This window comes from Callorhinchus milii, unplaced genomic scaffold (assembly GCF_018977255.1).
Source record: "Callorhinchus milii isolate IMCB2004 unplaced genomic scaffold, IMCB_Cmil_1.0 Scaffold14, whole genome shotgun sequence".
Taxonomy (NCBI): Eukaryota; Metazoa; Chordata; class Chondrichthyes; order Chimaeriformes; family Callorhinchidae; genus Callorhinchus; species Callorhinchus milii.
The window spans coordinates 10,218,154-10,232,180 of NW_024704755.1; the positions used below are offsets into that span (position 1 = coordinate 10,218,154).

The following is a 14,027-nucleotide window of genomic DNA, read 5'->3' on the forward strand; positions in this document are numbered from 1 at the left end:
AGTTCAACTTGTACATGAATCCAAAGAAACAAGGATGCAAAAAGCCATTCATTGCAGGTTTAATTTTATTTTAAGGGTTAAGCCACTAGACATTCATTGCTAGGCAGCAAATACCTCCCCCTTAAAATGCACCCCAATAAAGTACCTAATGCAATAAAACAGGATGTAACTTTGTTTACTGGTCTATTGCACAAGATTATCAGAACACAAACTAATATTGGAAGTAGTTTTCTGAATCAAATTAGTTTACACATTCATATACAGCACTGACTGAAATAAATTCCAATGTGTGCTTGAGTGACAGAGCAACTTGCACACATATGGAAACAAACTCCCAGTTTTTGTCAAATGGAAGCACCACTGTGCCACAATCACCTCCAGCACCATTGTCATTTCTACCTCAAAGTGCCGATTGGGCTTCAAATGAGCTATTTACAGAATCATACCAACATATTTACAATAGAAAACCCAAACATGATGCTTATGAAAACCGCAAAAATACTGTCAAAAATCAGCTATGTAAAATCATTGATTTGCCTGATTGCTCACCGTCTAAACTTGACATCTTTACCTCATCACCAGCCCCAAAACATGAAAAAAAAATCTTCCCTATCACCAATGGCAGTGATGCAGAATGGTATCACTTGTAATACAAAAACATTCAATTCACCAACCAAATCCACCAGAATTATGATAGTTGTATTGCCAAATTTACGTAGGTAGAAGTTCCAAACAACAATTTACAAACTGTTAAAAGTTGAACTGCCAAGTTTAAAATTTTATAAATCTACACGAAAGAATCCCTCTTCAGCAGTTTTACATTTTTACAGTCAGTTTTAAAAAAAACCTTCAAGTCAAGACGTCTGCACCCTCAAGAAACAGTCACCTCAGCTCTCCTTGTCCACATCCCTTTTTTCGGGTAGAAAGTGCCTGCTGTGCTGATGACAGAAAGTACTAGGTTTGTACAGTGTTTTCATCTTTGCTGAAAGGTTGTGTTGAACCAGGCTTTACCCATGAAAGACCAGACACATGCATGGTTTTGGTCTGCTGCTCTTCAGTTTTTTTCTAGGCAAAAAACAATTTATAAATTGATATACACACTTTTGTAAATACAAATAAAGTCTTTACTGCATAAACCATTGCATGTACCCAAAGCTGTAGTTCAGATCTGATTTAGAGTTATACAATGCTCAAAGCAGCATTACAAAATGTCACAATAAAAACAAATTAAAAATCCAAATATTTACAAAATGTATTATGCCACAATAACAAAATATAAGTCTTGAACTACGAGTAAAAAGCAGAGTTTTGGACAAAATAATCCCATTTATGCTGCAATTCAAGAGTCCCAATTGTGCAAACTCAAAGCTCAAGCACAAAGCTTAATGTGGTTCAAGCTATATAAATGCAAGTTTTAAAATATGACAGGAAAGAAATAAAATGACTCACTTTTGGAGCTAAGAGATTCTCTCTAGCTTCCTCGTGCACTGTAGGATTCCAAGGTGAAAAGCTTTGGGGAAAATTTTATTTATAAGAAATTAATTGTTTTCAGAATAACCATATACAAGTTAGGATCTAAATCCTCACGTTTCTAGGGTGGGGAATCTACCACATATATAAATTACTGTGTGAAAGGTTATTGAAATCACATGATCATTTACTATTTGGGAGTGGGAACATTTTTTATTGAGTTTTCATGAAACTACTTTAACTTTTTATAGGCACAATTAGTATTTATTAACCTTTAAACAATTCAAAAATGTCATAAATTATTATTGACAGATATTTAATGGAAGTGAACCAATATTTTCAATTAAATAAAGTCAATGCTGTTCAGCTTACCTAATTGCATAGGGGTCATCCACTTTAGGTTGATCAAAGAGACGACTATTACACAGTTTCACACTATCGACTACTTTGCTTTTGAATAGGTGAATATCTTTTTCATACCTAGAAACAAAAGATAAATTTTCTATCAATTTATTTTGGCAGTTTAGCTGCTCTCGTCATTTACAGAACAGAAAGATCCTTTTAATATTTTCATCAATTGAGCAAGTTAGCAAAATAGTAAGAGAGAATGGTTGCTAAATAAGGTTTTAAAAAAAACCCTGATTTTATACATGACACACAAGGGTAAATTCTCGCTATGTTTTAAGGAACGCTAGCAATCCGGTATCTTGTCACACCCTGGGTAGTGCAGCACAAGCCCCAGCAAAACAAAAAAAATCTTCAAGCTCTTCCAAAGCGTAATGTTCTTCCCAGCGATGCTAGCTTCTCAGTTCAGGTTCGTTTTGATTCTACAACAATTTCCACCCACTCTGGCAATTCATTTTAAAAAGGCACGTGGTTGATAAAAGTTGTCCAACAAGCTCTTCTAACACATTACCCCAGTGCATTCAGCAGTCCAACTGCTGTCAAACTGTCTTTTTAAATTCATTTGGACCAGTTCCTTGCCAAATGACTGCAAAGTTGACACTAATTCTACAATAGAACAGACAATAATGTCACGCTTCCCTTTTTCACTTCTCTTTAAATTGCCAAAAATAGTACTATGGGAGATCTGGTAATAATGCACTTACATAAAGTACTGCGATGCGACTTAAAAGTGTTCTGCTCATAGGACTGAACGTTCAGGAAGGGACTTCATTTTTAAAAAATTACTATAGTCACAGGATAATTCCAAGTGTTAAGTACACTCAGTCAGCTTTGGAATATCACTGAATTTCAAGATGGACAGAATTGTGATAGCATTGTATTGTTAAGGGATGACTGAATTAATTTCTAGCTTCACAAGAGCATTGAATATTGCTATACAATGCAAGGATACCAACACACTCAATTTCCCTTTGAACTAAATGTTGTTCACATCACAGGTACAATAGGACAAATAGCCTCACTAAGCCTACTGTNAAAAAAAAGATTTTATACTAACGGTTGGTAGCTGATTCTATCTGAAACAATTTAATTCAGTTAATCCTAATCGTATCCATGAAGGAGATATTAAGCCTCTAGTCACATACAAGTTTAAAAGCAAGCCTTTGGAGAACTGAGTTTTTAAAAAGTGGATTTTCTTTCCAAACTCACAGAACTGCAGCTTCGGGGTTCAGGGGATTAACTGTATCAATCTTGTAAAACACTCGGCGAGCATACATCAGTACCTGCCAGATGTGATTATGATTCCGCCTGAGGGAAGAAAATAACCATAGCAACACAGCACTTAGAAAGCTTTCATGTAATCAGTAAGATGTCTTCATTTTCAATTTTCACAAAACTAAAGGGTAGAAGAAATATATGAAAAGGGGCAGATTTCTTCATCTCTGGGAACAAATACACACTCACAAAACAGTAGATTATATAGGCCCTTAAACATGGTATCGAAGTACTTGACATGTCCCGGCGTAAATGCAAGGATATCAAATGTAAAATCATCATTTGGATTTAAGTTTTGAACTACCCATATTGTAGTCTTAATCAATTTGATAAATCAGAGTGCCCAACTGCCCAAGCAAATACACATACAAAAATAGCAAAACTAGTCAGAATCAACCATGGGGAAGCATGATAGACAGATGGATACAACCATCTCTAATGTGATCATTAGTGCTGTACGGTTAATTAAGACAGCTTTTTCATGTAGCATTGATGAAAGAACCACCTCCATGGACTGGGATCAGCATGTTTTGGGGGTGGGAGGGGTGAGAGAAAGAGGAGGGTAAAACACTTAAACCATTATGTTTTGTCTTTCAATTTATTCTCAATCCCAGTAAATGAAGGTTTTTAAAAATAAGTGGGTGTTTATGTACTCCAAATCACCAGAAACCCTGGCAGTGTTGGGAGACTTCCATGAAAGCCTCAAATACTGTACAAATGAACAGACTACAATTGATGTAGTGCGGCTAGTCACTGATCAAGAATTTAGTACAATACTTACTTACTAATGTGATCATTAGTGCCCCCTGGTTAGCTCAGCATTTGATTTAGATATCCTAATCATGAAATGGTACAGCTTCAAAGTGAAATAAGTCCTGTTGAGTTCACAACAATGGCACTGTTACACAGAAGGCTCAATTATTCAGGTTTTGTTTTGACATAAACCCACCTACTGAGACAAAGAAAATACCCACAAAACATGGGTAGACTGCAGCAACCCAACTTATTCCAGCCATTACCTAACCATTTACAAGAGTACACATTTGCTTCCTCCCAACCTGAAGTGTTCGGTTAAAAAAAGTGAACAATTTACAACAGCCAAAACATTGTACGGTAACTGCAGGTCTGAGTCCATACAAAGAAGCTTCTGATCTCAAATCAAGTTTTATTAATGTAGGCATATGGAACATTAACCATTACCTAGCACACAGCTCCCATGAATAGAATTAATGGAGCGAGAGACATCGCAACTTAAATCATGTGTTACAGATTAGTCAGAATTGTAGCTGCTTAAAAAAAATTGCAATACTAACCTCCATTTTGTGAATGCTCTTTTTACATCTAATTCCCCAATAGCTGGATCTATTAGCGGGTGGAAGACGGGCATATCAAACATCAAACGCTAAAATGCAGAACATAAAGTTGAAACATCTTAAATTAGAGAACAATTCTTCAGAATTTACCAAAGCTGTTCTTCCTCATATTGGATGTTCCCCACCACCCCCACACAAGTTAAATCAGCAGTGAACCAAAGATGGGATAACACTCGGCTCCACTGGCTCCCCCACCCCACCCCCCAGAGGATAGAGTTCAAAATTCTCGTCCTCGCCTTCAAGGCCCTCCACAGCCTTGCTCCTTCCTACCTCTGCGACCTGCCGACCCCATATCAACTTGCCTGCGCTTTCCACTCAGCAGGCTGTGGCCTGCTCCACTTTCCCTGCCCGGCCCGCCCCACCATCAGCGGTCGGCCCTTCAGCCTTTCTTCCCCCACCCTTTGGAACTCCATCCCACATTCCCTTCACCTCGCTCCCTCTCTTGCAATCTTCAAGGAGTATCAAAACCCTCCTCTTCGACCAAGTCTTCGGTCACCCGCCTACCCTCGATCCCAACCCCCAGCTTGGGTCCAAATCCCTGACAGTCCAGCGCCTTGGGATGTTCTCCCGTCGTGAACGGTGCTATACAAATTTAATTTTGTATTGTATATTCCTGATCACTGTCTTGGTCAATTCAATAATTCATCAGGAGCCACCATAGTCCACCAATTAAATCCCATATCGCAGATTTCTTTTGAAAATCATGTTAATGTAGTGATGTAGGGAGTGAAGAAATCAATGCCCTCAGTGTAATGGGGCAAGTAAAGCGATTGTTTTCATCAAGTTATTTTGTGTTTTCTATTCTAGGACAAATTGTTCTGTAGCTTCTTTCATTTCTACATCATCACTGTATTCAGCGCAGAAAATGTTATTTTATAAAGGATTATAGATAAAAAGGTTTGCAAGTTTTTTTAAAAAAAACAAATAGTGCATGCTACAAGCAAACATTTTATCACAGCTCAGAGCGACATTACTTACCGGACATTCTCCATCCGGGTAGTTGTCAGGGATGTAAATAGTAAATTTAAACACACCGTCCTGATACAAGCCATGTCTTATAAAGATCACCCCAAACCACGCTGGTAAAGAGATACAAAATCAATATAACTAGCAATGAAAAGGGGACAAGAAACAGATATAAAGTTAAACCGTACATGAAATGTTTGGCTTGAAGACTTACTTAAAGCAGAACTGTATGAAGGCTGTACATATACTCCAGGCAGCTTCTGTTTTACAACTAAAGTACTGTAAAATATTAACAATTGAATAGATCACCAAGATTGCACATTTCAAAAGAAAGTATCACGTGCATAGCAGGAAGTTTTAAACTTTAGCAAGTTACTATATAGATTTAAGTAAATGGGAGGGAGGAAAGTGATTAGACACACAAAAGTTGGAAATTTTAGCTTCCAGCACACTGGGCAGTACTCTGGAAGCTAAAAATGAAAGGCTTGTTTTAATTTGCATTTTAAGATTGAATTTATAAATTTGGTCACTCAATCCATGACTGTTTGTGAGATATTGCTATGTGCAATTGGCTGCTACGTTTTGCTGATAAATACAACAACAAAATTACATTTTTACAGTCATTGAAGTGTCTCAAAGCGCTTTGTAGAATATATTGTAAAGTGGATTGACTGTGCGCCTTGGGATGTGCTCCCGACGTGATAAGGCGCTATGTCAAATACAAGGATTATTATTATTATCAAAATAAATTACAAGGCATGAAGTATAATTGAAGTACAGCACAGAATTATTGTTATAAAACTTACAATACAAACACATCCTAACAGCTAAGACAATGTTTGACTGTTATTAACAATAAGGACCATGATAAAAGCTGATAACTCACAATTCAGCGAGGAGTGAATACTCTAGATAGAAAGGACCATATGAAGCATGCGTTCCATTTGTCGATGGTGCAGATGGGACAGGAGAAATGGGTTTTGTAACAGGAACTGCATTTTTTGGAATAGCGGGCAATTGCTTTTTGACTACTGAAGTGCGTGGAGGGCTAGTTTTCTGTTCTCCAGGAGCACCCCTCTCGTCACTCTCAGATTTCTGTAGAAAAGAGAAGAAACAAAATGGTTGAGTAATAAAGGGTTCAACTTCTCAATCTCAGCTAATGAGGTAGCGAGCAGAGGATGAGACATAGAAAGTGTATTACCTAATAACAGGGTGCAGACTGGATGCAACGAACAAACTAAAAGGCAATCCACACATGGAATTACTTGTCCTGGTATTAAGACAATTTTAGCCAGCGTAGCAACTCTCAACTCACTCGACTCTCCAGTTCCAGCTACTGAAAATTGATAGAAGCAAACAGCTTCCCCTTTCGCAGTTTACATTGAAAGCTTATGAAAATAAAGCCAGCTCTTCTTACCTTACGAGCAGAACTTGTAGACATGCTCCAGAAAGGGTTCATCACTTGGACCAGCGTCACCTCCAATTCAACTGCACGCCCCGTTGAACCTCTTTAGTCCACTTTATATTCTGGAAGAAAAAAAAATCTAAATTGTTATATCTTTCCCATTGCAGTCAACCAACATGTCAAGTACGAAGATTTCTCAAAACACAGCCGAGTTAGCCCCGGGATGATTCACCAGCAAAGCAAGTTTGTCCTGTAGCACAATCAATGGATTTTTTAAAAAAAACAGGCCATCAGGTCATTGGACATACAAGTTTAACCAGACAATCTTTTCACTTTTGCAACACGATACAACATATTGACGAGAGGGAAACCAATAAGGAATTTGAAATAAGCATTAAACGGCATGAAAACTACAAATGAAAAAGGACTAGAAGGACATTAGCAGTCTCAGAGGCACACGTCATATCATCACCAAAAAAAACATATTGCTCAGGAAGTGAGTTTGGACAACTTCTAGCAGATGGCGGTGCACGCTGCCAGCCACGCAAGGCAGGGATCATCTGGCAGTCCAGATATGTGCTCCAGTCACACAAGTTTAGAAACATAAACCAGCTGCAAAATAAGTGGCTGTAACACCACAGAAGTTTTGTCCCTTAAGATCATTTTGTTGAAATTGTGCTACTGTCCTGACAGAAATATGAAAACTACCCCAAAAAGGTTGGAATAAGACAACACAAAACTGTATGTCGTGTTTTCTCAAACTGTTTTTTTTAAATATAAACCTCTAGCAACATGTATGCAACCTAGGATGAGCACTCCCCGCCTGAACAGTAAGAACACAACACAAATATCTGGACTTCAGAGCTGTAATTTGATCTCAAGAATCAGATAACCTCCTGAAATATGTGTTCAGATACTCAATTTGATCTCAGGATTCAGATAACCTCCTGAAATATTATAATACATTCACGGGTATTCATTTCTTAAGCAGGTATATATTTACTGTGCTTTGTTATGTAACATGCTCTGCAACACAAACAGGTTTTATGCAGTACAATATGTCATCGAGCATATAGAGCAGCAGGTTTAGTTAGTAGATTTCTAGCAAAATATAGCAATAGACGGACAATTCAGACCAACTTCATAGAATTAGCCAGAATTTTGTTTCTTTGGCCATAAGGGAAATCAACTACTGTGCTTATTGTGTACCCAAAAATAAACCATTTTAGAGAGGTTTGTCTCTAATTTAAGAACTGACCTAAAACGTTCTCCCTGGATCCACAATAGATGTACTCCACGGGAGCGAGAGTTTACTCAATCCCCTTATGAAAACACTGTTGGCTGCAATGAACTTCCACATATCAAAGTGGAGGCTGCACAAACATCAGTCTATCGAGAACCATGTGTAAACCATGTGTAGACACGGGCATAGCATGCATCGACTAAAGAGGATATTATTGGTTATCTAAATTATGTAAATAACTACCAAAGGTTTGATTTTTTATTTCATAATTAAATCCAGTTCATAGTTAATTATACAATTTAAGGACACCTTTAGAGAGTGTAGTTAAAGTGCACTTAGAGCACACGTATTTAGAATATTGATCACATCTCAAAACAATTCTTACATTCGATTATAGCGCCTTTCATATCAGAATGTCTCAAAATACTTCACAGAATATACTGCAAAGTGCGGTGACTTTATTTTGTAGGTGAACGCAGCAGACAATTTGCAAACAGCAATGTTCCACAAACAGCCATGAAGCGAATGACCAAATTTTAGTTGAGAGACTGTTGGCCAAGCCATTGGGAGAAAGTCTCTTCTCTTTACGAATAATGCCATAGGATCTTCAATGTCCATCTGAACAGGCAGACAGGAGATCAATTTAATGTCTCATCCAAAGGACCTCCAACAAGGGAGCACAAACCAGCCCTGGGATTGGAGTGTTAGCCAAGGCCGAGCTCAAAATCACAATTTGTGGCTAGAACACACAGCCTTTGACTCAAAGCGACCCCATAAGATTGCATGGCACTAAATCCCTGCTGATAACACTGCAAATAGCATACGAATAACATGAAAAGAGTTGCAGGCCCCCTGGTTTATTGAACATAGATACTATTTTGGATTAGAATGATTCTCGTCTTATCCTTTCAGGTGATTAGTGTTAAATCCCATTTTCAAGAAGGAAAATGGAAGGCTGTTGGAAGGATGTGGTTTATTTTGTAGGTCTTATCAGTGCAGATAAGATACTGCCTTGCAGAAGAAGTTACAAAATATGTAATTTTCTTTAACAAAGTATATTTCTGCAAGGTCAAATCATCTTAATCAGAAGCTGCAGTTTCCCATCATGAGCACTTTTCACAATGCTCAGATCTGTGACTCAGCAGATTGTTTAACCGGAGTAGGTTGAACACCTTTAGAATTAGCGTGTGGAGGAGGAGACACGCAATTAACTGCTCTTTATTTGGCACTCAAACCTCCTCACACCCACTTGTCAGGACAAAGTCTGGATAAAATTTCTCATCCTGAGAATAATGTAATAGTTTCCTTTCCAAACCCGTGTGCCAATGCATGAATTAATGCTCTGAACATGGATTGTTAGCTTCACATTTCACAAGTTCGTGAACTTGCACCTGCCTCAAGCCATTTTAGGAAATTTACCTCACGCAAAAAACAGCTGTGACCTATTCACTGCTGACAATGGTTGGTGCACCATTCTTCAATCAAAACACGGTTTGTAATTTTCGCGAGTACCTGAAGTAATAGGTGTCGAGGCAGAGAACAAAATTACAGCACTGCAAATTAACAGTTGGATCTGCTCCCACTGCTCAATCACTGTTGGAGAACTACCTGATCAAATTACACAGAATTGTGTGTTTTTTTTTGTTGCAGTTGTAATTGCAATTGCTGAATGCATTATACAAGGCACACATGAAATTCACAACTCCAGGATTCTGCACACTTGTCAATCTCTTGGGAGGCTTTTGCTTGTTCCACAAAAATTACCGATAAAATGCTGCTACGTTAACGTGAAGCTAATATGGCTCGCAGACACCTTTTAAAATTACAGCATTTTTAATTTATCAGAATCTTCACACACCACTGATATGCATAGGCAGCATTAGTCTAAATATATTACCAGCAATTCTCCCCACTTGGGTAATTTTTTTCCTCTGATGCCACTCCAGTAATTATGAAGGGGGATAGGTGTTCTAATTCCATTCATTACTAGCCACTTAAAGGTCATTCTTAACTTCCTATTTGGTGAATAAAATAAAAGGCAAAATATAACGATATCCTCAGAATAGCGTACACATAATGCAAATTCAAACCACAAATTTTCTAATCGCAGGAAAAAAAACGACAGAATTATAAGAACATGGGAACAGGAGTAGGCCAATCGGCCCTTCGGCCTGTTCCACCATTCTATAAAATCATGGCTGATCTGTACCTCAACTCCAATTACTCGCCCTTGCCCCATATCCCTTGATACCTTTACCTAACAAATATCTATCCACCCCAGTCTTGAAAACTTGAATGGATCCAGCATCCACATTGAGGGAGAGTTCGAGATTTCCACTACCCTTTGGGTGAAAAATTGCAACCTGACTTCATTCCTAAATGGCTTAGTTCTAATTTTTAGATTATGAACCCCTTTTTCTGGATTCTCCTACCAGAGGAAATAGTTTCTCTTGTTATACTGCATCTTACAGCCCAGATTAGCTTTAAATTTTCTTCTAGTAATTTACCAATTCCATAGCATATCGTAAAGCTAGGGTAGCATATTAGCTTTGGTGCCGCTTGCCAGGGATCAAAATACATTTTAGACAAAGAGCATGGGTTCCAGGTAGTGCAAAATACACTTTATAGACCTCTGAATGGTCTCTTTTTCAAGATAATCCCCATGTGCTCCCCCCCTCAATTTCAACCCCACAGCTTGGGTATGCCTTGGAATGTCCTTCTGATGTGAAAGGTGGCATATAAATGTAATTTTGTTGTTGATGATGATAACTGTTCTACCTGTCAGAATATCTCTAGATTTTTAACATTACTGATAGTTCTACTAGCTTGTCAGAAAAACTCAATTAGCATTCAATTGCTGATTGATTAATTAAGCACTGCAGTCATGCACTTAAATATTTACAGTATGATGCAAAGCTGCACTACAACTTGAAAAGCTGCCAACTTTGCATTGCTCTAAGCAGGTATTGCTTTATCAAGGCGTGTGCAGTATAATTGAGCAAAACAAAATGGAACTGATACCAAACTGAAGCACTCGCAAACCGACGACCACATTCCTCCTGCCCACTCCCCATAATCACTGTGATAGGGAAAAGATAAACAAATGCTTATTTACATCCACCGTCTTGGCATACTTTGAGAAATAAGCAACTCATCTAAGTGGGGGACTCCATTAATCCACACCCGTGGATGTCACAAAGACTTTACAATTTACATTTGTATAGAATGCTTCACGCAGGATAGCATCTCAGAGCACTGAGTTGATGGTGTTCAAGGGCATGAAGGGGGAGATGAGGTGTAGGTGAGCACGAGGATCTTGACACTTCTGGTGAGAGACAGCCTGGCAGAACGAACGCACAAAGCAACAGCGGGAGCATCGGATATCAAGTGAGATGTGGAACGTATTCGGAGAACAATCGCAATCACACAATGCAAAAAAAACCACACAGTTGAACGAAAGATAGCAACAACAATAACTCGCCCTTCACACAGCTGAGCGCCCCGGAGCGCCAGAGCTGCCACACGACTTGAAAAGCCGCCAACTTTGCATTGCTCTGAGTCAGGTCGGTAAAATGGTTGAGGGCGCTTTTTTTTTTAATAACCTCTTAACACTGGGGAGTGGGGCACGAGCAGAAAAATCAGTCAGAATAGCCCAAGGTGCAGGCTGAGGCTGCCGCAGGGGCCGCCCCGGTGTGTTCGTCTCGACAGCGCAGGAATGCACAAGCGCACACGTCTCGACAAGGCAGGACCCATCACCAGTATGTCATCGCCTGACGGGGGCAGAAACCCGACCCCACCCCTGCCCCGCCCCGACCCCTGCCCCACCCCGACCCCACCCCTGCCCCACCCCGCCCCTGCCCCACCCGCCCCGCGCTTCGCTTTAATGCAGAGTCTCCAAACCAAGCTGAGAATTCCGTGGCTGCATCCCACCGGCACCGTGGAAATAAATCCCAGAAAGAGAGACTGTCGGGGAATGCATTGGGGGCTGCACTCTCTCCCTCAAGAGAGGGACGGGTGGGTCCCGCTTACCTAATTCAGGGTGGTCTGAGGTGCAGGTTGGCAAATGACCACAGACAGACAGACAGAGGGGCGCATGCGCAGCAGCACCCAGCCGGCAGCCCGGCCCGCTCCGCCCCCCCCCTCCCCTCCCCAACGCCTCGCGTGATTGGCTCAGACAGCGGGTTAGTCGGTGCGGATCGCGCTGCGATTGGCCGAGCCGCCTGTCCATCAGCCGGGTCAGGCCAGTCCGTCAACCGCCGGCCCCGCCCACAGCCGCTCGCGACGAAACCTGCCGCCCTTTAAATGGCTGCGAAAGGTAATCGGAGATAGAGAGAGAGAGGTCCTGTCAAAACAGCGGTGTATTAACATTGTCGTCGACTCCGGGCGGCGACCGGTACCTCCTGCGACATGGCCGCAGCACAGCGCGGCCCGCGAGCTTTACTTACCCGCTGAGCGTCCCGCGCCGCGGACCCGTCACCACCACCATCTCCTCCTCTGCACCGACCAGACCAGCGAGGCGCTGATTCAACCCGACCCGGCCCGGAAGTTCCGCCTCTCCCCCCCCACGCAACGCCGCTCATTGGCTCCTTCCGCGCCGGCCTTGGCGGTGCAGCCGCGCCATTGGCCGGCTTTCCTGTCAATCATTAGCGAGCCACTGCTCCCTGCACGGGTGGGGCGGGATCACGTGACTCCTCGTGGATCATGTGACACCGTCTGTGCAGGTAATAAACAGTGAGGCGCCGCCTAGTGGCTGAACCCACCACAAGCAGCTCCTGCACCAAACGCTGTCCAATACCTAACTGGGCAAAGCTTAAAGGAAACAAAGGTCCAGAGGACACTGCTGTGTAATAAATTGCTCACTCCATCCACGACTGTTTGTGGGAACACTGCTGTGCGCAATTGTTTTTTGTTGCGTTTTGCCCACAAATAAGAATTAACAATAAAACGTACAACTTACGGTATATTCTGTGAAAAGCTTTGAGGCGTCTCGGAAGATGCGAGAAGGCACTATTTTAAATGCAAGGATGATTATTATTATTTTTCTGCTCACTACTTGCCTGCATTGCAACATTCACTTCATTCTAATATTTAGGAGTGTGTGCATTCCATTCCAACAATTTATCTCTGGGATTCCCACATGGAGACGGGACGCATGAAATTCTCAGTTTGGTTTGGATACCCTTAAGCATGGTTTCTGCATGTGTCAGACATCCAACTACCTTCCACATTCCCCCACCACCCATAAAAAAATGTCTCTGCTGTGAAGCCCTTGGATGCTTTTTATTTTCCATGAAAGTTGCTACATAAATGCAATGGTATAATAAAATCTTCATCCTAATAGTAAAGAAAAACTGAAAGAACAATATGCCTCTAGAAAATTTTAGCTTTAATAAACACTACAGTACATTTTTGGGAAAACACTGAATGGAAGGTAGGAAAGAGTCAGAAGAATTGGGCATTATTCTGACACCCTATGACAAACATCGTGACATGCAATGAAGCAAAGGTGCATTTTAGAAACGCAGACACACGCAAAATGGTTTGACAAATACTTTGTTGTAAAGACCATAGCTTTTTAAAGGTTAATTTTACAGAAAAACTCAATAATTCCAAAAGTACAGAATATGCATTTGCTTTCATAATTCCCCCTCTTCAACCCTGCCCTCTTTCCCTCCACATATATGGGTAAAATACCTCAAAAACTATTACATATTGTGGACCATTTGTTCATCTCAATCTATACCTATCAAATCTTCACTCCAATTCTGGTCCCAAGAAAATATTTATTCAGTTAATTGACACAGCATTAACCTCCTTTATTGTGAGTGTGTTATCCACTGCACCGTGAGAGAAAAAAACATTTGAAAGCTCCAGTGCTGCTTGAGGCTTT

At 40.6% G+C, this 14,027-nt stretch overlaps 1 protein-coding gene across 1 annotated transcript; it reads right to left on the reverse strand.

Annotated features, from left to right (window-relative positions):
• Window positions 1-49: 49 nt before the first annotated feature.
• aktip (akt interacting protein) lies at window positions 50-12,668 on the reverse strand. Its single transcript, NM_001292673.1, is given in 10 exon segments — window positions 50-1,065; window positions 1,450-1,510; window positions 1,843-1,950; window positions 3,085-3,183; window positions 4,464-4,552; window positions 5,502-5,602; window positions 5,704-5,768; window positions 6,376-6,584; window positions 6,907-7,016; window positions 12,583-12,668. Coding segments are annotated over 9 exon segments (885 nt in total). The 5' UTR covers window positions 6,949-7,016; window positions 12,583-12,668; the 3' UTR covers window positions 50-954.
• Between the last annotated feature and the right edge of the window lie 1,359 nt (window positions 12,669-14,027).